Genomic DNA, 26963 nt, shown 5'->3' with positions numbered 1-26963 from the left:
ACCTGGAGATGCTGCCGGAGACTGAAACGGGGACTTCCTGCATGCAAGGCAGATGCTCTGCCGCTGGGCTACAGCCCTTCTCGTGAGTCTGGAACATTGCTTAGTAAATGGGTGTGAGCTGTGTGCATGAGCACAGATATCAGAGCCAGAGCTTGGAAAAGTTACTTTTTTGAACTACAACTCCCATCAGCCCTAGGCAACATGGCCACTGGATTAGGCTGATGGGAGCTGTAGTTCAAAAAAGTAACTTTTCCAAGCTCTGCAGAGCCCCCTCCAGGTGGGGAAAGGAATAGCAGCAATGTGCAACATCAGCACCTCTGATTGGCAGGCAGTGTGAAGCCTCTGGATTGGCCAGGCTTAGTATAAATATGAAGAGCTGAACAGGATTTTCTACCTCTTCTGGCCTTTCATGTCCAGGCAACTGACCATGGAGATCCTTTTCAGTGACCCACTTTTACAGCATCATCTTGACAGCCACATCTGGGCTTATCTGTTGTAGCAACGGGAAAATAAATTTGGGCTTGTTGGTTGCACAGAGCCAGTGTGGTATAGTGGTTGGAGTGTCAGACTATGACCTGAGAGACCAGGGGTTCAAATTTCCACCCAGCCATGAAACTCACTGGGTGACCTTGGGCCACTTCTCAGTGCTTCTCAGCCTAACCTACCTCTCAGGTTTGTTGTGAGGATGAAATTGAGAGGAGAAGCATGCACACCACTTTGAGCTCCTTAGGGGGAAGGTGGGATAGAAATGCAATAACATAATAATAAGATAAATAAAAGACAAATGGCCCCCAGAGGGGTTATTCCACAAACATGGCACTATCGACTGAAAGTGGGGGGTGGGGAGGCCCTATCTTGACTCGTTCTCAGCATGGGGTCAGGTTCATGGGGAGGGGAGAGTGAGCCACTCTTCCGATGCCCCCCCTGGAAAGGAACAGTGGCCATCCTTAAAGGGGCCTGATTCAGGTTGAAGCGTCCGGGGGAGAGGAAAATGGCCAAGCTGGTTTCATAAGAGACCACGAGGGCATTTAAAGGAGACAAAATTGTGTCCCACGTGGTGGTGATGGCTGTCCAATACTGTTTCCCCATCTCTAAAAAGTCGTGTCCTTGTCACAGTTGTCTGTAATGCCTGGCTCTTGCCCGTTCAGGTCCTGGACAACTTTGCCTTTGGCCTCTTTGATCTGGATTGGGATGTGTTTACGCAGCACATTGAAGGTGCCATCAACCGAGTCCCGGTGCTGGAGAAAACAGGCATTAAATCCACAGTCTGTGGCCCAGGTGAGGACACTCCCAGTCCATGAAAACACGGCACAGTATGAGAGACGTTGGTCTGTGATCCTAACCCTGCTTACCTGAGGGCAGAGGTGCCTCAGTGGAAAAGTGAAATCTGCTGCAGGGTGCAGTCTTTCAAGGAGCTGTGCAAAGTGCTCAACCTATTTGAAGAATAGGTTTCAGCACTTAGGACAGGCCCTTAAATGTTCAGACTAAAACCCGGAGTGGATTCCACTGCCCCACTGATGTGGAGCCACCAGTGACATGGGGAGGAAGCCCCACCGAATTCAGTAGGGCTTACTTCTAAGTCAGCATGGTTAGGATAGGGCTGCTAGTTCAAAAGAGAAGCAGAAGACCCTTTTCACTCAACCCTTGCCTCATTTAAATCAGTGACATGTCTCCATTTAGGAATATAGAAAGCTGCCTCGTTCTTGGTTTGTGCATGCATTGATTGTTCGCTCCTGAAGGTGGCACAAGAGATGCATTTACTTGGCAGCAAAGTCAGCAAGAGTGGAAATGGTTGCCAGGCTAGAGGCTAAAGTGGCAGTTTCCTATAACTCCTTTTTAAAAAAAATAATTCTATGAATTCCCAGAGTTTCCTGGGGCCAGGGAATTGATTATTAAGTCACTCTGAGAATTGTAGCTCTGGGAAGGGAATGGGTGGGAGTCTTCTAACAACTCTCAGCCCCCTTGGCAAACTGCACTTCCCAGGATTCTTTGGGGGAAGCAACCATGGGTGTTTAAAGTGGTGTAATACTGTTTTCAGTGTATGGTGTGGATGTAGACGTGCTTCTTTCTGATATTGCTTCGATGCTTCCTTTATGTTGAAAGGAATGCAAGTTACATAAATACTTAGGTTAAATAGTGGAGAGTCGTATTTAGCAGGAACTGAGCTGCAGTGGAATGGAAGCTGTGCTGATTCTGACAAATGCAGGTCAGAATGGAAATGGCTGTTCCCTCACATCTCTAGAGAGAAGGAGACAGAGGCCTGGGATTGAGAAGAGAGGGGAAAAGAGGAGGGGTGATAGTTGTTTGTTTATTTATTAAAGTTATATCCCCCCTTCCCAGATGTAGACCCTGCTGAGGAGTAGAAGTGCCCCCTTTGCCTGCCTAGTGTTTTTCCTCTGGGTGATTGTGTGAATTGGACCCAGAGGGAAACAGCAAGCAAGTGGGCAATGGTGTCCACAAAACCCAGAACCAGCTCCGCATGGCCCCCTCACAGTCTTCTCTCTCTGTGTGTGTGTGTGTGTGTGTGTGTGTGTGCGCGCACGCGCATCAGAGCTCAAGAAACATGGCTCAAATGAGAGAGAGAGAGAGAGAGATTGCAGGGCTCGTTAGGGCCATGGAAGTGTGCCCAGATCCCCCTACACTAAAGGTAGCCAATGTGGCACCCTCTAGACATTGTGGATCTCCCACCTGGCCCAGGCTGCCAACATGTTCAATGGTCAGGGATGATGGGGGTTGCAATCTAGCAACTTCTAGAGGGCACCACATTGGCTAACATTGTCCTGTAATGTTCTTGTGCATTGTAGGAAGTGCTCTCTTTTTTTGGTAAAAAAAAATAGATGCCAACACCCATATTTTGATAGAAGTGCCATGGGTGCCAACACAAAATGGCTGCCAAGGGCAGCAAAAAAAGAGGTGATGGTATTCTGTGCTGTTGAGTGCCATCCCCAAAAAGGCCCTGATGACTGCCTTATCTGGAGGCCAAACAGAAGGACCAGGCACAAATGTTAAGAGTAGCCTCAAAGCAGGAATTTGGCTGAAATTCCATTGGGACCATTCATGCATTTTGAAATATGTTTTCCCCCCCTGCCCTTCCCCTCACCCCTGCCCTGAAATTTATGAAATGTTGACAGCAGAAATTGATTTGGCTTTCAAAATATATATGTTAAAAACCTCCTGATGATAAAATAAATATCAGCTTCAGGAAAAGTGTGTGCGATGGTAATTTCTTTGAATGTGTGGGTGGGGAGAGAGAGAAAGATGACTGTTTTTAAAATAATAACCATTTTCTGGCTAGGAATAACCCCTTAAAGTATTCTCAGCTCAATTAGCAGGGTTTGGAGGCAACTATTCTCCAGGAGACTTTTCTTCTATTTTTGAGTGCTCTGATTCACCTTCCAGAACTTTGGAAACAATTGGACTTGTGCGAAAGAGCGGATGGAAACAGGGGGAGGTCCACAGGTGATTTTGCTGGTGGAGAGCAAGAAGCCAGTGACACCTCTTTCACAAGTTCTCCTCTTTACACCCTGGTGAAATGAACACTGGCTTCTCCCTTCAGGGCCATCTCCCTTCAGGGCTGGCCTAAGGCAGCGGAGAACATCAAGGAACCCAGGCGCGTGGGCCGCATTTCACCTGCCAGCCATCCCCCACCAGGTCATTTTCCCCTAAATTGTGTCCGCCTGCCCTACACCTGAAGTTCCGTGTGATGTCAAGTGTGGGGCAGGTACCAGCATGGCTTCAGAGGAACAATCAGGAAGGGCCGTTGCTCAGTGGGTAGAGCACCTGCTTTGCATGGAGGTCATCCCAGTTGCAATCCCCAATGGCATCTCTAAACAGGATTGGGCTTGTCCCCCATCTGAAACCCTGGAGAGCCACTGCAGGTCAGTGCAGACAGTACTGAGCGAGAAGGCCCAAAGATCTCGCTCTGGATAAGGCAACTTCCTCTATTCCTATTTAATAGAGCCCTTTACTCAGAACAATGAGGACTAGAATCTGTTTTTAGGGATAGGGCCATAGCTCACTGGTAGAGCATCTGCTCTGCATGCAGTAGGTCCCAGAGTCAATCTTCAGTGTCTCTAGGTAAGGCTGGGAGAGACCCCAGTCTGAAATCCTAGAGAGCTGCTGCCAGTGAGTGTTGACAGTACTGAACTAAATGGATCAGTGGCCTGACTCGGCATGTGGGAGCTTAAAGCAAGCTCCTGATTAGTCCTGTGCCGGAGGAGTGCCCCTTGCAGCAGGAGCACCAAGCAGTTTCCACTGAAATCGCTTCTAAGAGGGAGCGAAAAGGATCTGTTTTAGCAGTGGTTTTGATGGAAACTGCTTGGTTCTGTTGGAGCAGCAAAGCCCAGGGCGCAGAGATTCCCGAGCGCCCGTCGTTGGGTGCTTCGGAAGCACTGCGTGATGGAATTTGACCACCCACTTGTCTGTCTGGTGTCACCATGAAGTCAGGGGATTGACAGGTATGTCGTCCTGCTCACCCTGTCAAAGCTGATCCACAGGGATAGGGTTAGGGTCAGGATCTGGCCTGCAGGGGCGAAAAGGTCCTCCTTCCCTGCTGTATTTTTGGATGCTACATTCTCCCCTATTGTGGGGGGGGGGAAAGGCTTGCGAAGGCACATTAACCAGGCTGAGTTGTCCTTCCCCCCACACACACTGCTGAGGGATACATGAAGAGCATCTATGAGCATTGCACTGTACAATGGTTACTTGGCAATATGCCTCACTGGCATCCTCTGGGGCCCTCTTCCTTGTATGTGTGTTTAGCGTCACAGCCTTTGTGCACATGAACAAGGAATATGGTGGTGGGTCTATGTTTCATTCTTGTCTTCTGTGTGTGTTTTTTTAAAGAGTCATTTACTGCTGACCACAAGCCTCTCATGGGGGAAGCACCAGAGGTCCGAGGCTTTTTCCTGGGTTGTGGTTTCAATAGTGCTGGTAAGAAGCAAAAACATTTTTCCCCTTCTAAATAATAATTTTTAAAATACCAGTCATTAAGAACTTGTTTGCACAGCAAAGATTCATGTGTGTGCATGGTTGCAGTATGTTTTAAGCAATGGCAACATTATAGAGGCTAAGCATCAGGTAGCAGCCTGGAGGATCCTTAAAGCAAGGCTCAGATGTTGCTGCAGCACTAGTCATCTTCTACCTGAGCTTTAAATAGGAGCTGCAGCTCTGTCGTAGTAGCACCTTGGACAGCTCTATGCATGGCTCAGGCTGGAGAATCCCTAAGTGCAGACCTCAAATGTTGCTTCAGCACCAGTCATCCTCAGGCTGGGCCTTCATTAAGACCTGCAGCTCTGTCTAAGTAGTACCTTGGACAGCTCTATGCACGGCTCAGGCTGGAGATTTCATAAGACCAAGGCTGAGATGTTGCTTCAGCACCAGTCATCCTCGGGCTGGGCCTTAAATACGAGCTGCAGCTGTCTGGGCTGTTAGCTTCTCTTTGCATGAAAGGCGCCTCTTCATGTAAAGAGGCCCATCCTGCTGTGACTCTGGTAGAGCAGGACAGACTGTGGTTCCATCACGACTTCTGAGCTGGAGTCCGTATAGCAGGGCAACACCGTCTCCTCCGGCTGGAGAGGCAATGTACAATGGGCACATGTTGCGCATGGGCCTCTTCTTCAGTATGTACATGTGGGGCTGGTGCTGAGGGCAATGCCATCTTCTGCTCAGAGTCCCCTGAAGGGGAGGACTCTGACCCCAGAGCCAGGGCACCTTGGACCTCCAGTAATAAATAAGCAGAGCACCATCCCCTACACTGGGCAGGCTCGTTGGGCCTGTCCTTTGCCTCGTCAATGGAGTGGTGCCCTCTGCCTCTTCCATATTACGCCTCCTTAGGGAAGGACTGTTGCCCAGTGTAGAGCATTTTGCCTTGCATGCAGAAGGTCCCAGGTTCGACCCCCGGCATCTCCAGGTAGGTCTGGGGATGTACGCTGTCTGAAAGTCTGGAGAGCCACTGCCAGTCAGTGTAGATGGTACTGAGCTGGATGGACCAATGGTCTGTCTTGGTGTAAGGCAGCGTCCAAATTTCCTAAGCCCTTGCCGTTCACCCTTCATCCAGTTCGGATTGGAGAGAGTACACCAGATCCAGGTGCAGCTGCCTGTTTCTCCAGGGTGGCCCAGACAACCTGTGCAAAAGAAAAATTAAACTGTGTAGCACACACAATACTTTACCCTTCCTGTCTCCCTCAAGATTCTTTTTTTTTTTTTTTTTTAGAAAAATCTAGGATAATTTGAGGAGATGAAACCAGCCAGATTGCATCCTCTGGACAGGGATTCGTTGTCTGTACTAGAGAGGAGCTCACAGTCCTTCCATATAAAAATCCGCCCTCTTCTTTTTGTCCTCAGGAATGATGCTTGGAGGTGGCTGTGGGGAGGAGTTGGCCCACTGGATTATCCATGGTCATCCTGAGAAGGACATGTACGGTTATGATATTAGGTGAGCACCTTCCTGCTCTGGTTGTGATTGCATTTTTTATTGTTGCATTTATATCCCACCTTTCCTCCGAGGAGCAAAAGGTTCTCCCCTTCTCCCCATTTGATCCTCACAACTACCCTGTGAGGTAGGTTTGGCTGAGAGACTGTGACTGGCCCAATGTGAGCTTCAGGGCCGAGAGGGGATTTGAACCCTGGTCTCCCAGGTCCCAGTCCGACACTCTGACCGCTACACCACACTGGTTCTGAGAGACAAGCACAGTGCCCTGTTGTTGTCATTGTCATGTTCATCATCAATTTATGATGGTCAACAGACAAGACATAACACCAAGGTTAAAGCCCTGCAATGTACCATATGTCCATACCACAGGCCATAGCTCAGTGGCAGAGGATCTGCCTTGCATGGAGAAGGTTCCAGGTTCAAAAAACATGATTATTTTTGTATTTATGTAGTTTTACAGTTTCATCTTTTATTTCTGCCTATTTTCTTAATTTATTTATTGTAAACCACACCAAAAATTCTATGCTTTGGGGCAACGTAATGGCCACCAGTTTGGATGGCTTTAAAAGAAGATTAGACAAATTCATGGAGGACTGGGCTATCAATGGCTACTAGCCATGATGGCTGTGCTCTGCCACCCTAGTCAGAGGCAGCATGCTTCTAAAAACCAGTTGCCGGAAGCCTCAGGAGGGGAGAGTGTTCTTGCACTCGGGTCCTGCTTGCGGGCTTCCCCCAGGCACCTGGTTGGCCACTGTGAGAACAGGATGCTGGACTAGATGGGCCACTGGCCTGATCCAGCAGGCTCTACTTATTTTCTTATGTTCTTAATGTGTAAATAGTTGTTAGTAGTATTGATTAAATTTATATCTCTCCCTTCTTCCCAGTAGGAGCTCAGGGCGGCAAACAAAAACACTAAAAACACTCTAAAACATCTTGAAAACAGACTTGAAAATATATCAAAACAAAACATCTTGAAAAACATATTTTTAAAAAAGCTTTAAAAACATATTAAAAAGCAATGGCACAAACAAGCAAACAGGGATTTTTGTGTAGGCTTTTCTCACCTCCAGTTACCGGCAGCTGTGGATTCCTAGCAGCCAGTGGGCTTCATTTCAAATGCAGGCCTGCCTCTGCAGCTATTTCTGTCTTGGAAGGGGCCCGGAATCAATTGCACTTAATAGCCATCATTAATTTCTGTGTCAGATTGATCTCATTGCCTTCATTCTGCTTCAGGGTGATGATCACCATAAGTCAGATGCCAAGTGGAGGTATAGCTATGAAGAAATTAGGGAAGGCGGCCTTACAGATGTAATCTGATGCCCTCCGAGAGTTTGGACTGCAACTGACAGGGCCTGTTGGGAATTGTAGTCCAAAGCATTTGGTGAAGGCTGTTCTACGGAGCTCAGAGTGGCATACATCAGGTATGGGAAATCTGTGGCTCTCCAGATGTTGCTGAACTACAACTCCCATCATCTCTTGCCATTGGGCATGCTTGTTTGGGTCATGGGAGTTGTAGTTCAGCAACATCTAGAAGGGCCACAGGTTCCCCAGACCTGGCATACATAGTTCTCTTCCACCCAGCCACCCCCGCATCAGAGCACTGATTAATCTAGCTCAGTATTGTCTATACTGACTGGCAGCAGCTCTCCAGGATTTCGGAACATGACAAGAGCCTGCTGGATCAGGCCAGTGGCCCATCTAGTCCAGCATCCTGTCCTCACAGTGGCCAGCCAGATGCCTCTTGGAACCCTGTGCAAGCAGGACCCGAGTGCAAGAGCAACTCTTCCCTCCTGTGGTTTCTGGCAACTGGTATGCAGAAGCATGCCACCTCCAACCATGGTGGCAGAGCATAGCCATCATGGATAGTATCCTTTGATAGCCTTACACTCCATGAATCTGTCTATAAGAACATAGATTTCAGACAGGAGTATCTTACAACCCTACCTGGGGATCCAAGGATTGAACCTGGCACCTTCCATATGTGTCTGCCTGTGATTTAAGATCAGCTGCCTCTGGTCTACTCTCCGTGTCTGGGATGAAAGATGTCAGACTGGGAGGCATGCAAGAGAGCCTTTTCAGGCATGGCCCCCAAGCTCTGGAATACTCTTCCCCAAGAAGCCCGCTGTGCTTCCTCCCTGATGGCATTCCAGAGACTCCCGAAAACCATCTTGCTCTGGAGAGCCTTTGGGAGGGACTGAAGGCTGAGCCTGAAACTGATTTTGTTATTTGTTATTTAATTTTAATTGTTATTATAATGTTATTTGTTATTTAATTTAATTCTTGTAAATTGTATTGCTTTTATTGCATTTTTATATTGCATTTTTATACCTGTGTTTATTTCTCTGTGTAAGCCGCCTTGGGGGCCTTTAGCCGAAAGGCAGGGTGTAAATAAAATTTAATAATAATAATAATTTAATTTCCCCCTTTCTTTAGTTTTACCTCTTTTGTCCCCTTTTAATATAACTCCCCTAGATTTCTTAATTTTATGTTATGTATTTTTATCTGGTTTAATGTTTTTGTGATTTTATCATGTATGGTTTCATTGTGTGCCACCCTGAGTGCCCTATTGTAGAGTAGAAGGGCGGGATAGAAATATTTTAAATAACAGTAATTCTGCATGCTCTATGACCGTGCCTGTAAAAACAAAGTAAGATTCTAGTCCTCATCGTTCCAAATAAAGGGGCTGAATTAACTAGGAAAACAGGAAGCTGCCTTATACCGAGTCAGACTCTTGTCCCTCTAGCTCAGGACTGCATGCACAGAATATGCTCTACCACTGAGCTATGGTTAAGCAGTGGGGGGGGTCGGAGTTAGAACTGTGTATATAAGTGAAACTGGCATCTGGGCAGGCAGTTAGTTTAAGAGCTAGAAATTGGAAGAAATAAGGGAGGATGGAGGGGACCCCAACTCTGCCACTGAGCTACAGCCCCTTCTGTCTGCCTTCACCTGCCTGTACGGAGCAAGCAAACCCCAATTACCCCACAAGATCTGGAGGAAGAGCGAGGTGTCACTGTAACTCAAAACATAATTTATTTTAATGGCGTGCTGTGCCGAAATGAAGGAAGCGACATGTTCTCAAACAGCAGGCGTGGAAGCACCTCAGTGTCAAAACCTGCCAGCAGGTCCCTTTGTTCCAAGCCTTCTATGCTGGAAGCGGGGCTCAGCGCTGGAAGCAGTGTGTGCGGCGATAAGCATGCCTGTCGCCGTTGGTCTCATCGAGGGAGCTGGAATTGTGCCCTGGAAATTATGGTCTCCTTAATTTGCTGAGCCTCAACTTTTGCAGGTGGTTATAAATTGTGCATGGCACCAACCCAAGACGTTTTTAGACCTACGGATACCATGGGCTCCGTGGAGGACTCCTGGCGGAGTGTTCAGGAGGAGGAGGAGGAGGGAGAATGGGACCCTGGCGAGGGGCCCAGTGGGACTGCAGAGGAGGGGCAACTCTTCCCCTGAGGAAATGCTGTCCGGCACTGAGCCGGCCCTGGTCCTGCCCTGCCACTCATGCCTTCTCCCAAAGAGGAGGAACCGGAGGCTCAGCCAGTGGCAGTGTCAGAGGAGGGTGTGGATGAAGAGCTGCTGCCATTGCCAAGGACGTTCAGGCAGATGCACAGGCACTTACAGTTGGCAGCAGCTTTTCAACTTGTCCGTAGCAGTGCCTGCTTGCTCACACCGCCCCATTCAGAGAAGCCTTCCCCATGCAAATAGAAAGCATGCCCCAACCCTCCTTAAAGAGTGTCAGGAGGCATGTCTAATTGCTGTGACAAACTCTTAGCCTGAGTAGTCATGCTTAATTATGCTTGTGTATAGAGATGCAGGGTGCTGTATAACCTGTAAGCTGATCTATGAAATGCTCAAAGCTGATTTTCCACATTAAACATAACAGCGAAAAACACGCTGGTAAGTCTGAGTCTGAAACCCACGGGGTTGGCAAAGACACTGAGAGTGGTATCCAGCAGCAGCTCTACTCAGAGCAGACCCATTGAAATGAAGGAATTTAAGTTAGTCATGTCCATTAATTTGAATAGGTCTGCTCTGAGTAAAACTGAGTTGGATAGATGCAAATGGAAACGTACGTGTTTCTTGAGCTGGAAAATCCCTGAAGATAACACTTTGACCAGGGGTTCCCAAACTGTGCTCCGTGGATCACCAGTGACCCACCAGCTTCGTTCAGGTGGTCTGCGGCATGCCCACATTCAATATTCATGTTGATTTTTATTTGGCTTTTCGTGCTTCTTTTCTTTCCCACCATGGATTTTATTACAACTTGAATTCTGTGGAATGCAAATTGTAAGAGAATGCAACATAAGGAAAGAAGCAATGAAATTATAAATGAAAAATCATACGGCGCAGTGCATATCAACGGCAATAGCAGGCTGAGAAATCATGAAGTGATCTGCCAGGACCATCGGCCGTTTTCAGCTGGTCCACGGGGAAGGAGAGGCTGGGAACCTCTGACTGAACTTTCCTATCTTTCTGACGCGTTCGCTCTCTCTTTCAGGAGGTTTCACCATTCCCTTACACGCAACAACTGCTGGATCCGGGAACGGAGTCATGAGTCGTATGCAAAAAACTACTCTGTTGTCTTCCCACATGATGAGCCTCTCGCTGGGCGCAATATGAGGAAGGACCCCCTCTATGAGGTCAGACCCAAACCTTCTGCGAAGCACTCTGGGCAGACACAGGGGTCCTGATCAGAGAGGCATGTGGGGATGTGGGTGTGGTAGCCACAGGACTTCCCAAATGGGCATGTCCTGAAATAGGCTGTGCTTTGGGGACTCTAGGGTTAAGAAGTCAGAAGAGCCTGCCTGCTGGCTCAGGCCAGTGGCCCATCTAGTCCAGCCTCCTGTCCTCTCAGTGGCCAGCCAGATGACCCTGCAGCAAGCCTGCAAGCAAAACCTGAGCGCGCAGCAACTCTCCCCTTCTGAGGTTTCCAGCACCTCGTATTTAGAAACATGCTGCCTCTGACCATGGAGGAAGAACATAGCCATTGTGGCTAGTAGCCACTGATAGTCTCATCCTTCATGAATTTGTCTAATCCTCTTTTAAAGCCATCCAAGTTGGTGGCCAACATTGCCTCTTGTGGGGGCGAATTCCACAGTTTGCTTGTTTCTTTGTTTATTTATTATTGCATTTATATGCCACTTTTCCTCCAAGTGGCATTCATGGTTCTCCCCCTCCTATTTAATCCCCACAACAACCCTGTGAGGTAGGTTAGGCTCAGAGGCGATGACTAGCCCAAGGTCACCCAGTGTGCTTCATGGCTGAATTTGGATTTGAACTCTGGTCTCCCAGGTCCTAGTCCAACACTCTAACCGCTACACCACACTGGTGTAGCTATGGTTAAACCATTGGACTATGGTTCAGATTTCCAACGGAAACCTCAGATTGCCAAAGGAATGTCAGGGTTCAATCATTTTAACCGTTTTCTTCTCTTTATACTCCCCTCCTGCTCCAAGCTCAAACTTTCTTGACTCCGCAGGAACTTCTGCAACAAGGTTGTGTCTTCCAAGAGAGACATGGTTGGGAGCGGCCGGGCTGGTTTAATCCTCAGGGTGAGGCACCAGTAAGTACCAGCTTTGGGGATATAACATCCAGACGATGACCTTGGAGCAGGCATCGTTTGGGCAGGGGGAGGAGATAAGGCAGATTATAGTTAGATATCTCTCCCCACTGGCTGCGTCAGTGCCATACATTTAAAGTGTGTGCAAGCATGCCCACCCACACCAAATCCCAGGAACCATGGTTTACCCCTCACAGAGCTACAATTCTCAGGACCCTTAACACGCTACAGTTCTCGGGATTCTTTGGGGAAGGGAATGTGCTTTAAATAGATGTGCATGCAGCCACTCTTATTTCCCTTATTCCCCCATGATGCCTCTGCCCGTGACCTTTGTTCCAACCGCTCACTGCACTCTGAGCTACACAAAAGTTTTCTAATGGTCCTCTTTCTTCGCTACCATTTGGTCTAGACTTCCCTCCCCCAGAACACCTGCATGATGCTCCCACCCTCCTTCCTTAAAATCCTTCCTCAGATTTAGCCATTCCGTGACAAAACTTTAATCCAACAGCATGGACTGAAAAAAACAACCCAGCAGACGATTTAGTCCCCTTGTGGAAATTAATCTGGATCTGAGCTACAACTGTGATTTTCAGGAAATCCGGGGCTTTCTTCCTAGGGAGGAGATTGATAATGGCAAACTTGCAAGCAGTGTTCTTAGCCAGACTCAGGGCTCCCAACAGACAAGGGGGCTGTGGTCGGCACACAATGTGGCCAAGAGCGTGCTCCAGAATTCTCCTCACTATGTAGAATTCTCTGGCAGTTGTCAAGTGAGGAAGGGCCGGTAGCTCACTGGTACAACGTGTGCTTTGCAGAAGGTTCCAGGTTCAATTTCTAGCACCTCCAGTTAGCACTGGGGATGTCCCCTGCTTGACATCTTGGAGAGCTGCTGCCAGTCAGTGTAGACAATACTGAGCTAAGTAGACCAGTGGTCTGACTCAGGAAAAGGCAGCTTCCTCTGTTCCTATTTAATTCTGCTGTTGATTCAGAACCATGAGGACTAGAATCTTGCGTTATTTTTAGGCAAAGTGTCCTAGCTCAGTGGAAGGGCATATACTTTGTATGCAGAAGGTCACGGCCTCAATCCCCAGTGGCTCCAGGCAGGGCTAGGACAGTCCCCTGTTCAATACCCTGAGGAGCAGCTGCCAGTCAGTGTAGACAATACTGAGCTAGGTAGACCAGTGGTCTGACTTGGTAGGAGGCAGCTTCCTTTGTGCCTCGACTCCAACCCAGTAAGGGCAGAATTCCCAGAAAGATGAGTTCTGCTACTTGCCTCCACCGCTGTTATTTTCTTCACAGGTTTTGGATTATGATTATTATGGTGCATATGGCCAACCCCCCCATGAAGACTATGCCTATAAGCGATTGCTGTCGGATGAATACACATTTGACTTCCCACCTCATCACAACATTGTGAGTACAATTGGGGGATGTTTTTGCCAACAGAGTTTTCTAAAGGGATCTTCATAACTGACGGAGGGAGCCCAGTTGAGTTGAAAAGGCAGGCCAAAAGCATGTAGAGAGACGAATTCAGATGAATAAATGCTTTATAAACCAGGTTGCTGGTGGATCTATAGCTGTGGTAGAATCAGATGGTACAGTCCTGAGAGGGAAGAATGGGCTGTACCACTAAGGCTGCAGGCAAGGTAAATCACATTTTAGAAACCATTGTGCCATCAAAAACCTCCTTGAAGATAGAAAACTAGTACACTGGGGTGAGGCCTAGAAGAGCCTTCTTTCCTGAAGTGCTACTTTCTTTCTGGTGGGTGAAGGGAATCATTTGTGAATGTGATTTTGGGACCTGCCTGTCCAATGAGATGTGCTTTCTGCTTGGAATGGGGAAAAATTCATTTACTGCACCTTTTAATGCAAACAAATCAAATTCACACGCCCTGAACCAGTTCGCCACCTGAAATGCAGCGAACCTTTGAAATGCACACTTGTCTGCATTTTGCTATGCCATTTTCAGCCAAAGCACGTCCGTGTTAAGGGAAAGCCTATACAAAAAAGTGTGCATTGGGAAAACCATACGCAAATGCACTGTGTCAGGAGAAATGGTGTCCAAAATGTGCAAAAAAGATGTTAGATGTGCACAAAAAAGTGTAAGAATGGCTATGTACATTTTTGTGGGGGGGGTGATGTAGGTTGATGCAGAAATATGGCAAGCTGAATTTAAGACTGAGAAGAGAAACTGCAATTGACAGATTAATCCATCCTACTAAAGTTATTGTTTTCACTGAGTTTATGGACTCAGAAACAGGTCAATGTCACTTTTGGAAATGGGCCTCTGTTTTGCACCCAGGACTGTTGTCATCATGGCAGCCTATGGAGCTGACCTGTTTCGAGACAAGTGCCTTTCCCACCATCTGGGACCTGAGATTCTTTAAGCAGAGAAGCTGGAGACTGAACGAGGAACCTCCTGCTTGCAAAGTGTGAGCTCTGAGAAGAGATTTTAGGAACAGAGGCAGCTGCCTTATTTTGAGTCAGAGCTTCATTCCACCCTTGCTCAATATTGGCTACACTGACTGGTAGCAGCACTCCAGGGTTCCTAGCAGGAGTATTTTCCCACCTTTTCCTGGAGATACCAAGGACTGAACCTGGGACCTCTTGCATGCCAAGCAGATGCTCTACCATTGAGCTACAGCCCTTTTCCAAAATAAAATAAGAATCCAGTCCTCATGGTTCTAAACAAAGGGATAATTTAAATAGGAAACTGCCATATATTGAGTCAGAACCATTGGTCCATCTGGCTCAGTATTGTCTATACTGGCTCTTCCAGGTTTCAAGCATGGGACATTTCCAGCCTTCTGCATAGGCATTAGATTTTTGAAAAAGCCTCCACTGGGGCCAATGGAGGCTTTTAAAAGCCTAATTGCTGGAGAGGCACCTTTTGGGGTGGTGGGGTTTGGCTTGGCATAAGGTCACTTCCTCTGTCTGTATGTATTGAAAAGGAGGCCTATTTACTGTTCAGACATGCAATCAAATGTGATTCAGTTCCGAGAGATGGGGAACAGACAAGTCTGACAAGATATTGCTGTGCTCGGAGTTATGGATGTCAAGTAGGATGTCAAGTGTTGTCGAGAAGACATTGTCGCCGAGAAGTCACGGTGGGGGTGACTTTTTAAAACTTTTTCCAAGCAATGTCTGTTGTCTTCTTTTTTCAGGTATAGAAAGCTCCAGCATGAATCACAGATCTTCACCCTCACTTCTGCTTTCTCCTCACAGACTCTTTAAAAAGTCACCTTGATTCTCTTTTCCCATGTGACCCAGAGAAGGCCTGCCCTGTGCAACCTTCACCTTGTGCGTCTCTGCGTTGAATTTCCCCCCTAACATTCTTTTTTATTATAGATCAGGAAGGAATGCTTAACCTGTCGAAATGCCCTTGCCATGTTTGACATGTCTTACTTTGGCAAATTCTACCTTGTCGGCCCCGAGGCCAAGAAGGCGGCTGACTGGCTGTTTACGGCTGATGTTAGCAAGCCTCCAGGTACCCTTTCAACCCGCTTATTTTCAGCAACATTGTGCCAGCGCTGCCAATTTTGTCGATGCTCTCTGTTGAATCAGGCACAGAATTCCCTCCCAGAAAATGATATGTTTAGCCAGGGCTCCTGTCATTCCAGCTGGGGAGGTTGCTGTAAAACAAAGGCCTCTTTGCCCGAGAGGAGGATCAAGCTCCCTAGAGGACGCAGGCCTCTCTTTGAGAGCTGCAATCTGTTTTGATTTGGCTCTCGGGCACTGTTCATTTTACTCGGATGGCTTGAAAAGGGGATTAGACAAATTCGTGGAGGATGAGGCTGTCATTGGCTACCAGCCATGATGGCTCTACTCCGCCACCGTAGTCATAGAATCATAGAATGGTAGCATTGGAAGGGGCCTATAAGGCCATCAAGTCCAGCCCCCTGCTCAATGCAGGAATCCAAATCAAAGCATTCCCAACAGATGGCTGTCCAGCTGCCTCTTGAACGCCTCCATTGTCGGAGAGCCCACTACCTCTCTAGGTCATTGGTTCCATTGTCATATGGCTCTAACAGTTAGGAAGTTTTTCCTGATGTCCATCGAAATCTGGCTTCCTGCAGCCTGAGCCCAAGTTGAGCCCCAGTTTGCTTCTGAATGCCAGTTGCTGGAAACCGCAGGAGGAGAGAGTGCTCTTGCACTCAGGTCCTGCATTTGTGCTTCCCTTTGGGACATCTGGTTGGCCGCTCTGAGAACAGGAGGCTGGACTAGATGGCCGCCCCCTTTGGCCTGATCCAGCAGGCTCTATTTATGTCCTTATGGAAAGGCCTCCTTTTGAGAGCTCCTTTTATCTGCTGTTTTTGGAAGGGGTTTTTGGAGGGCTTGGGTTTTTTTCTTATGGTCTGTCCATCTATTCTTCTTCACCCGCATTATTTGAGCTTTGATGTAGGATTGTTCTGAGCTTTTCTCAACCTTTTTACTGGTTTTATTTCTTTAAAAAATAGTATAAATCCCTTAATTAAAAAGAAAGAAAATCCCTAAGCTGTGAACATAAAACAATTGTCGACAGTACAATCTGAGTAATTTATTTTAATGTAAATGTAACACTTTAAATTATAAAATTGACTATTAGTAACAACTAAAATCAGCCATTAAAAAAACCCCACAAGTATATATATCCAGATATACTACCTCATTTTTTCCCCAAAGGTTTTAACAGGTATCTCTAATAATATGATGAGTTTGTTAACAGGGAGTGAGTTCCAAAGCACAGGCACTGTCATGCTAAAAAGATGGACTCCTCGCAGATCTCACACCCCTCCAGAAAAAACCCAGCACATATAATTTATTCATTTCCATTCCTGTCCTGTCCTTTTACTCCCCTGGGGGGGGGGCAATTCTCCTCCAATTCGCACACAATTTAAAACAGGTAGCTGATTTCAGGAGGAAGTTGCAGGACCCTCAAGAACCACCAATGTACTGGAAATGTGCCCCCACCAGGACACAACCATGGGTGCGCCCATGCACATGCATGTGAGAGATGTGCATGCATTCTACTTCCTCAAGTCCCTGTTATGCTTGCTTTTCCTTCCTGTTTTTAAGCTCCGACATTGTTTCAGCTAATTCTTATCTTGGCTACAAGGAGACTGATTAGTTACGGGAACAATTCAGAGGACCCTTAATGGCATCTCTCTGTCTCCCTCTCCCCCCCCCTTCATTTGATCAATCTGGGCCTTCTGCTTCCAGGGACAACTGTCTACACTTGCATGCTGAATAAGCGCGGGGGAGTTGAAAGCGATCTGACGGTCAGTCCGATTGACCCCGGCACCCAGGACTGTACACTGGCTCCTGCATTTGAGGGTAAAAATACAAATTGTTAGTAGATCTGCACTGGTTACCAGTTGTTTACCGGGCCCAATTCAAGGTGCTGGTGTTGACCTTTAAAGCCCTATACGATTTCGGCCCAGTTTATCTGAAGGAGCGCCTCCAGCATCACCAATTATGCCGCCTGACAAGATCAGCCTCACAAGACCTTCTCTCGGTCCCACCAGTTAAAACAGCGAGACTGGTGCGGACCAGAGAGAGGGCATTTTCGATTGTGGCCCCCACCCTCTGGAACTCCCTTCCTTTCGATCTTCGCCATGCCCCCTCCCTAATAGGTTTCTGCCGGGCCTTGAGAACCTGGCTATTCAGGCAGGCCTATGGGTTCTCTGGGGTGGGTTAGTTTTTAATGCTATTGATTAATGTAAGAGGGGTGACTAGTTGATTATTGAGTGTGGTTTGTACTGGTTTTATATTGTATTTTATTATATTATGTCAATGTACGTCACCTAGAGTGGCCGTTAATTCGGCCAGATAGGTGACTCAAAAATAAAAATGTATTATTTTATTATTATTATAAATAAAGTGCCCAATCCCTTGATCATTTTCAGCCAATAAGATGGCGGGTTCTCTTAGTGCTCCTTTGGAGTAGATGGGAACTCTTGGTATGGGCAGGAGCTGGCTGGCTTCTCTTGAAACATTTGGAACATGAACAATTCCCAGAGTTGTTTAACCATCAGTCCCTCTTCCCAGTAAACTATAGCTCTATGAGGGGGAATAACAACTCTCAGCGCCCTTGACAGACTACAGTTCCCAGGATTCTTTTGGAGAAGCTATGACTGTTGAAAGTTGAATAATACTGCTTTAACTGTATGATGAAGATGAGGCCTTTGTCTTGATGGCACTTAGAATCCCCCACTTAGAGGCGGCTTGGCGAACCTCCCCTCCACCCTCACCGATGTCACTGGTGGTTTCCTTAGCCTCTCCTACCTGGCAGGACTGTGCTACCTGGCATGGGACCCAAATGAGATCATTATCAGTCTAGCAAAAATGAGAATGGACAGGACCTTGATGACAGACTCTTTTCATTTTTGGACGGGAGAATGTATTGCTGTTGGCTGGTGTGTACAGTGATTCCATTACCTCTGACTAGACACCTAGCTGGTCACGTCCTCTCCCCACCCCAGTCACGATCCATCAACCAGTGTAACCTAATTAGTGCGCTCTCTTTGAGGCTCTTTGCAATCCGTCCGGGTGCTTATTGAGTTTCCATCAGGCATAATTGCTTCTACTGGCTCAGCGGGGGGGGGGGGCAGGGGGACCAGTGCCCTTTTCTGCAGCCCTTGTTTAGCAATAATAAAAAGCAAATTAAAAAAATTGAGGGCTGGGGAGGAAAAATTAGCGGATGGAGAGGCCTGGACGGCTGTTTTTTACCCTGATTCAGAGGTGTACTGCCCTGCTATATGGAGGCTCATTTAAGTTTCTCGGGGCCACGGAAAACCCTATCTGGACTTGGGTAAATCCGTATTGTTTTATTTAATTTTATTTAGGGATGGAATCCCCAAATCAGTTTGTGTGAATTCACATGCTATGGAACGTGGCAGCCTAACGGCTTTCTGGTATCCCTTTTTCTAGGGGACGGCTACTACCTCGCTATTGGGGGTGCTGTGGCACAGCACAACTGGACTCACATCACTACGGTTCTGCAGGACAAGAGGTTCCAGTGCCGGTTGATTGACCAGTCGGAACAGCTGGGAATGATCAGCATTCAGGGACCGTCCAGGTGAGAGGCCCGCGTGGGAACTGACTGGGGTGGAACCAGGAAAAGTACAGCTGCCCTTCTAATCCGTGGCTGAAGAAACGAGGGTGCTTATTGTACGCTCCCTGTAGCTCAGCTCTGCTTTGCATGCAGCATGTCCCCAACAGGTAGGGCTAGGAATGCCCCCTGCCTGAAGCCCTGGAAAGCTCCTGCCAGTCAGTGCGGACCGTACTGATGTCCCAGGTCTCTCGATATAAGGCAGTTTTCTATGTTCCTGTTTAGGAAGGGCCGTAGCTCAGTGGCAAAGCTCAGTGGCAAAGCTTTGTACGCCGAAGGTCCCGGGTTCAATTCCACAATGGCATCTCCAGACAGGGCTGCGAAAAGAGCCCCTGCCTGAAACCCTGGAGAGCTGCTGCCAGTCTGTGTAGGAAGTACTGAGCTAGATGGACCAGTGATCAGACTAGCGTAAGGCAGCTTTCTATATTCCACAGGGCTCTGGATTCTGAGACGCTCTCGAGAACTGGCCCTTTCACCTAAAAAGCCCTCCGTTTCCTGTGCACGTGCAGTTCCTAGTGAAGTTAAAAGGATTTCAGCCAGTTTGGAGAAACTGATCAAGAGGCCTTTGTAGATCTTTGGTTGGGGGATAGATGGGTACTTTCAGCCCATCACCACAGAACGGTGGCAGCTGCAGAGGTGCCATGTGGGGGGGAAAGTAGGGTGGTGATCTCCCTCCTTCCCCTTCCCGGTACATCCACGCACTCACGCTGTGTTTTGGAGTCCATATTCCTCAGAAGCATATTGATTTTTCCGGTCAGCTGCCTAGTTTTGCACACTGAGTATGAACTATTGTAATCAACAGCTGCATGGGCTGACAGGAAAGGTCCGTAGCTCGGGGGTAGAGTACCTGCCTTAGATGCAGAGGGTCACAGGTTCAAGCCCCGGTGGCATCTCCAGGTAGGACTAGGAGAGAATTCTGTCTGCAATCCTGCACAGCCGCTGCCAGTCAGTGTAGACAATGCTGAACTGGATGGACCAGGGTTTGACTCAGTATAAGGCAACTTCCTATGTACTGAGCATGTCGAAGGCGTTACCACTGAGCTATGGTCCTTCCCCCCGCCTTCTACTGAGCCCAGACCATTGGCTAGGCGCAGCCTTTCCCAACCAGTGTGCCTCCAGACATTGTTGGACCACAACTCCCATCAGCCTCCCACTGGCAGTGCTGGCTGAGGCTGATGGGAGTTGTGGTCCAACAACATCTGGAGGCACACTGGTTGGGAAAGGCTGGGCTAGGGACAGAATGATCATTTCGCTTCCCTCTGTTTCGCATCGTTTCAAACTTAAATTCAGTGCTCCACATTTCTGCAGCCGTTTGCTTGTTTGTTTAAATCCTCGTGAGACTTCTTCAGCATTTTAGTATGCATTTCTCCTAATAAACACATTTTGGTGTACAGTTTTCGACTCGGACACACAAATATTGTTTGGCTGGAGAACTGCATTGCAAAATTCGGATAAGTGTGCCTTTTGAAGGATGGCTGTGTTTCAGCTCTCGTACCGTTTTGGAAATTGCAAAGTTGATACGTTCAGCTTTAAATGCAAACTGAATTGAATTTCTCTACCTTCCCCCCCCCCCACGCATTGGTCCACCTAGCTCAGTATTGCCCACGCTGACTGACAGGGGCTCTCCAGGGTTTCAGGCATGTCTCTCTTAGCCCTACCTGGAGATGCCAGAGATTGAACCTGGGACCTTCCATGTGCAAAAAGATGGTCTACCTCCAGGCGGTAGCTTTTTCCCAAATAGGCTTAGAGATGTCTCAGCAGAGGGCACGTCCAGTGTGATGGGATGTCACGTCTCCAAAGCTTTTCTTTTCCTCCTGATGGGCACTTATGAATGCCCCATTCTGCCTGTGCAATTTTGAGGGCAGGCGCAGCTTTGCACTTTAAGAGGATTTCCACTCATTATCCTTGCTTGGCGTCCTTCATTTTCATAATGCTGCCTGTGGCCCTGTTAATGGCATTCTTTCCCGGCTCGAGGCTGCTCCTAAGAGAACAGTCACTGCATCTCAGCCTTGATGCGTCGACGTCTGTGACATGTGGAGAGATCCTATGCTCAATAGGCAAGAAAATGTCCCTGGCCTCTAAAGATAATCTCTGGCTCCTGTCAGTCTTCTGTGCTGGCTTATTCAGGGCAGGAGGGGGGGAAACCCACAAAATCTTTTCTGACATGTTTAAAGCAAATGAGTCCTTGTTACCAGAGACCTAAGATTTTCCATGTCGGCAAGGGAAAAAAACTCCTCCCAACCTCTAGAGCTGCATTCTGTGATTTTTGGGGTAGTTAAAAACCTTTCCAGCCCAAGGGCCGCATTCCCTCAAGGGAAACGTTTGGGGGGCCACATGCTAATGGTGGGTGGGGCCAGAGGTGAAAGTGAGCAGATAATTGGATGGGGCTCTTTCCCTCCAGCCTTGTAATATGTACAGGAAGGTACTTGCTGGGGTAAAATGTCCCTAAAAATGCATGGATTCCTGAAAAGCACATGCAGAAATGCATTATATTAAGGAAAGTTTGGTTGGCAAAAATGTGTCTATTGGGCAAAATTGCATACAGAAGATAGATTACGAGAAATTTGCACTAAAACTCTTTTGCCGCTACAGACTTTTGGATAGGGGACTCCTATAAGTCAAAGCCTCAGATAGGCGTGGCATTTCAGTATGAATCCAAAGCACAGACTCCTTTTGGCTTATCTCCTGAAGCTTCAAAGGTCTTGCCCTTAGCTATAACGGAGGGAGTCAACAACTGGTTTTAACAGCTTGTGTCCAGGTAAGCTACATGCAGAGTTAGAGACAGCTCCTTGAAACTTCAGCCTACTAAAACCTGGAGAAGATTCCGCTGCCCCACTGACCTGGATCTACCAGCCGCCACTGGCCCAAGGTTACCCAGTGAGCTTCATGGTGGAGTGAGAATTTGAACCCTGGCCTCCCAAGGTCCCAGTCTGACACCCTAGCCACTTCACAACCCTGGCTCTCATGTGAGTGTGGGTCATCCCTGGAGTGTTGGTTGCCACCCTCCTCATCACCAGGGTTGTTCTCCTTCCTCACAGCCGCACCGTCTTGCAGGAAGTGCTGGAGACAGATCTCAGCAACGAAGCGTTTCCCTTCTCGTTGCACAAGCTGGTGAAGGCTGCGGGTTGCATGGTAAGGTTCTTGGCACCTCTATGTATGTGACAATCTGATTTGATTTTTTCGTTTTCAAAAGATTTGTTGAACAAATAGCAAACAATTAAAACAACAACAGTCAGATTCTTTAGCAAATACACCAACAAATAGAACTTGCCATAGTCCAGTTTTGCTTGTTACCCAAAGGTCTCCAAGCAGCTCACAACATTGTTAAAAACAAAAGGAACTATACCATGCCATAAAAACCATACCACACCATAACCATACCATAAAAGCCACGTAAAGCTTTGGCAGAACCCTAATACAAACAACATCATCTCATGATAATGATTAAGATTTGTCAGTTGCTTGTTACCCAAAGGCCTCCAAGCAACTTAACCTTGTTAAACACAAAAATAAATATATCCCACCATTGAAACAAAACAATAAAAGACCCACCCACCCACCTGCAGCCAGAAAATTTGGGCAGCACACTAAAACCAAAACAGTGCCATCTCAGTCTGTCAAATGCCTGGGAAAAGTCATTAGCTGGTGCTGAAAAGATGTCAGTGAAGGTGCCAGGTGGACCTCACTGGGGAGCACATTCCACAGATGGGGAGCCACGACTGAAAAGGCCCTCTCCCTTTGTCAGCACCCTCCGAACCTCCCTCGAAGGGGGAACCTGGAGAAGGGCCTCAGAAGAAGATCTAAGGGTCTGGGTGGGCTCATATATATATAATCATCAGGGTTAGTAGCCGTTTGTTACCTTGTCCTCCACAAATCCTCTTTTACAACCATCCTGTTGGGCACCACTACCTCTTGTGGGAGGAGTTCCATAGCTTAGCTAAGTGGTTTGTCTTCAGGCTTGCATCACTAGTACTAAAGAAGCCTAACAGCTAGGAGACCAGCTTTGAGGCCTCCCCCCAATACATACAGGGACTTCTAGTGAGTATTTTCCCTTTGACAGAGGCTTGTGCCTTTAATAGTGACAGGTGGTGGTGGTTTAGTCAGGATGTGCATGTCTATATTGCAGTAGGCAGAGCTACCCCATTGAATTTCTGCCTGCTGTTAAAACTTGGCCGGGAGGGGAAGAAATCTGGACACCCTAGTGAGAGAGCAGATGCCAGTCAGTGGGCTGAAGAAAGAGAAATGGGGAGGGGGCACGTTGAACTGCCGCCCCTCCTGTGTTATTTCTCAAAAGGCGCATCTGAAATAAACAGCGATGAAAGTATAATGCCATGCTTCGAAGAGCGACTCCCTCGGTAACCATGGGGCGGGAAGCAGAAAAGGTACTGTAGGGTTTATTTTGAGCTCCCTGACAATAGAGCCGCGCACTGGGAGCTGTCACAGCCTCAGTGGCGCAGTAAAGGATTTCTGAAGGTTGACGATCCAATCGGGAAGGGGGTAAAAGTGCAGAGATTGCGGTGGGTGGGTGGGAATCGAACCTCTCTTGTTTTCAGAGGTGAGGCTGAGAAAAGCAGGCTTGACCCTGCGGTCACTTTGCCACATGCTTTGAAGCTGAAGAGCACTTTAAGGATCTAAGGAGAGCCCGGCTGCTGGATCTGGCCAAAGGGGCCCATCTAGTCCAGCCTCCTGTTCTCCCAGTGGCCCACCAGCTGCCCCGATGGGAAGCCCCTAAGTGGGGGCCTGAGCCCAGTAGGGCTCTCCCCTCCTGTGGCTTCCGGCATCTGGCCTTCAGAAGTGTGCCACCTCTGACAGTGGAGGAAAAACACAGCCCATGTGACCAGAAGCCATTGATAAGACACATTCTCTGGAGGGTAAGGCTCACTTCCTTGGAAGCCAGCCGCCGCATTGGTGCATTGAAAGTGGATCTCACCTGACAAGGAAGCAGGCCAGGCGCCTGCCTGAACAGCAGTCGCGGGTTTGGGTGCCACTCCGAGTGCGGACGCACGAGGCTGCCATCGGACCATTGCCTTGCCTAGCTCGGCATTGCTGGATCTGATTGGCAGGGGTTCTGCTGGGTCACAGGCAGAGATCCTTTCGGCCAAAGCTGTTGGGAACTGACACATGGCTCGACAGGTGTGCATGCCCGCCGTGCCTCTGAATGCCAGTTGCTGGAAACCACAGGAGGGGCTGCACTCAGGTCCTGCTTGTGGGCTTCCCATTGGGGCATCTGGTTGGCTGCTGTGAGGATGGGAGGCTGGACTAGATGGGCCCCTTTGGCCTGATCCAGCAAGGCTCTTTTTATGTCCAAAGCATTGGATACATCTCTCTGTTTTATGCCTGCGGGCCACAGGATCTTCATTGTCGTGAGCTGCTTTGAGGGTGAATGCTTTGTCTCAAGAGGGTCAAATACAGCAAGTAACAAGTGCCAAAGGCCAAAAAAAGCTTGATCAGCTGAAGATGACAGGGAGGGAGGCTGGCAGCCATGGCAGCTGTGATGTCAGTAGGGCAGTGGAATCAGCACTGGGTTTTACTCTGAACTTTCAAGGACCCATCCCAAGGTGCTGAAGCTTGTGGGTTTCAGCACCGTGGACAGTGCCTTGAAAGTTAATTAAAGCCCAGGGTGGGTTCCACTGACATCACAGCCACTATGGCCTGGTGGGAAAGGAGGATGAGGCGAATTGTTAAGGTGTTTGCATCCATTCTTTACCCTCGTCAACCCTTTCTCTTTCATGCTCGCCTCTCAGGTCCGTGCCATGCGGCTGTCATTTGTGGGCGAGATGGGCTGGGAGCTTCATGTGCCCAAGGAACACTGTGTGAAGGTCTACCAGTCGGTCATGAAGGCTGGTGCCCGGCACGGCATCGCCAATGCTGGCTACCGAGCCATCGACTCTCTCAGCATTGAAAAAGGTGTTTGGACGGTACTTGCTCCTATTTGCAATGAGGGCCTTGGAGAATGAGGGTTGCAGCCAATCGTAGCCCTGCTCAGAGTAGACCCATTGAAAGCAATAGATTGGTCTGACTCAATAGATGGCAGCATCCAGTATTATGTCACTGAAATTCATATTTCCCATCTTAGAAATATTATTATTGTTATTATTGTGGTTATTATTTAACATTTATAACATGCCTGAAATCTAACTGGCAGTCGGGTGTTGCTGTGGATGGGCCAGGTGCTGGAAACGTGGTCTAGTAGGAAATGAATCAGCTTGGCTGAAACCTGACCTCTCTCAGAATAGGCTTGACTGAAACCTGGACTCTCTGAGCATAGGCTTGGATTTTTTGAGAAAGCGTGGAAAAACTGGATGCCTTCTGAGGAAATCTGGAAGGAGGGGGGATTTACTCGTCATTGTCAGGGAGTAATCCCCATTTCTTCTATCTGCGGCTGGTGTGTTTCTTCTCAGGTTACAGACACTGGCATGCAGACCTTCGTCCTGATGACACTCCCTTAGAAGCTGGCCTGGCCTTCACGTGCAAACTCAAAACTGGCATCCCTTTCCTTGGACGGGAAGCCATTGAGGCCCAGAGAGCAGCTGGAATATTCCGCCGTCTGGTCTGCTTCACCATTGACGAGTGAGTCGCAACTGGCAGGCATCTGGCATTTGTTTACTCCTCACCCTCATCTCTACTAGGGATGGGATTCCTTGGCGGTGCCTGTTCAAAAGCATTCTGTTGACCCAATAGGCTGGTATTGATCCAAGTTCATTCTTTGTCCGTTAGCCACTGCTTTTATTGATCTATTTTTCCCTCCCCAAAAATATTTGTATTAATATCGATAGTTTGAAAAGAAATATCAACAAATGAAAGGAAATATAGTTAATTATCATTCTCAGTGTGGCATAGTGGTTAAGGTGTTGGACTGCAACCTGGGAGTCCAGGGTTCGAATCCCCACTCAGCCATGAAGCTCACTGGTGACCTTGGGCCAGTCATTGCCTCTCAGCCTCAGAGTGAGGCAATGGTAAACCCCCTCTGAATACCACTTGCCATGAAAACCCTATTCGTAGGGTCGCCATAAGTCGGGATCGACTTGAAGGCAGGCCATTTCCATTTTCAATATCGATATAATATTTTCACTTATATCAGCAGAAAAGTGCTTCATAAAAATCCAATCTGCAATGATAGAGAATAAGTGAATTCATGGAAAATTGGGTCCCAGATCTGAATTGGGTGGAATCCTAGCACATCCCTGGTCTCTGCCCAGCCTTTACATTTGCAAAGAAAGCTAGTCTGTGGTCTGCCACAACCTGCTGCCTTGCTAACCAATGTTGCTGCTCTGTGCTGTTCAGGTGTGTAATGATATTGTCAAATGAGTGTGGGATGGATGTTGAAGTGGTGAAGATAAAGCTTTTCCCAATTATCATTTCACTATCTAAATTGGCTTCTATAATCTTCTTTATTCTCTCAGTCAATATCTATTGCTTATCATTAGATGCATAGATATTGCCAAGCATAATGATTTATCTGTGTTCATACAGCACCCTGATGGATTCCCTTAGCTATTCTGTAAATCTTATTTGGGGAAGATCTTTTTTAACAAAAATTGCTACTCTTCCCCCCCCCATAGCAGGAAGATATACTTAAATAGTTTTAATGCTTCAAAATATTTCTCTCACCCATTTCTTAACATGTGTCTCTTCAAGAAAAGCCCCCATGTTTGGGCTGGAGGCCATCTGGAGAAATGGCAAAGCTGTTGGGCACATCCGCAGGGCAGAGTTTGGACATGCTATCAACAAGACAATTGCATATGGTTACATCCGGGATCCTGATGGAGGACCGGTGAGTGTTGGAGATGTCACGCCTCAACATTGTGTTGGGATGAATGGACAATTCTGTCTTAAAGGGAGGGGGGAAGCGAGGAGAGAAATTTCTATGTGATAATGAATGT

At 47.8% G+C, this 26963-nt stretch overlaps 1 protein-coding gene across 2 annotated transcripts in view; it reads left to right on the top strand.

The window, feature by feature from the left end:
- SARDH (sarcosine dehydrogenase) overlaps positions 1-26963 on the top strand; it is a 44994-nt gene that overhangs the window by 13821 nt on the left and 4210 nt on the right. For both annotated transcript variants that reach the window (XM_061604148.1, XM_061604149.1), the window contains exons 8-20: positions 1149-1278; positions 4846-4932; positions 6346-6436; positions 10932-11073; positions 11913-11996; positions 13290-13403; positions 15339-15477; positions 17190-17303; positions 18900-19047; positions 22119-22212; positions 24825-24987; positions 25482-25650; positions 26719-26854. In XM_061604148.1, the coding sequence (XP_061460132.1) occupies positions 1149-1278; positions 4846-4932; positions 6346-6436; positions 10932-11073; positions 11913-11996; positions 13290-13403; positions 15339-15477; positions 17190-17303; positions 18900-19047; positions 22119-22212; positions 24825-24987; positions 25482-25650; positions 26719-26854 (1611 nt within the window). The remainder of the gene's footprint in view (positions 1-1148; positions 1279-4845; positions 4933-6345; positions 6437-10931; positions 11074-11912; positions 11997-13289; positions 13404-15338; positions 15478-17189; positions 17304-18899; positions 19048-22118; positions 22213-24824; positions 24988-25481; positions 25651-26718; positions 26855-26963) is intronic.

The sequence above is a fragment of the Rhineura floridana genome, chromosome 20, assembly GCF_030035675.1.
Source record: "Rhineura floridana isolate rRhiFlo1 chromosome 20, rRhiFlo1.hap2, whole genome shotgun sequence".
NCBI lineage: Eukaryota > Metazoa > Chordata > Lepidosauria > Squamata > Rhineuridae > Rhineura > Rhineura floridana.
The sequence above is the reverse complement of the archived record's forward strand: the minus strand, read 5'-3'. Positions and strand labels throughout refer to the sequence as shown.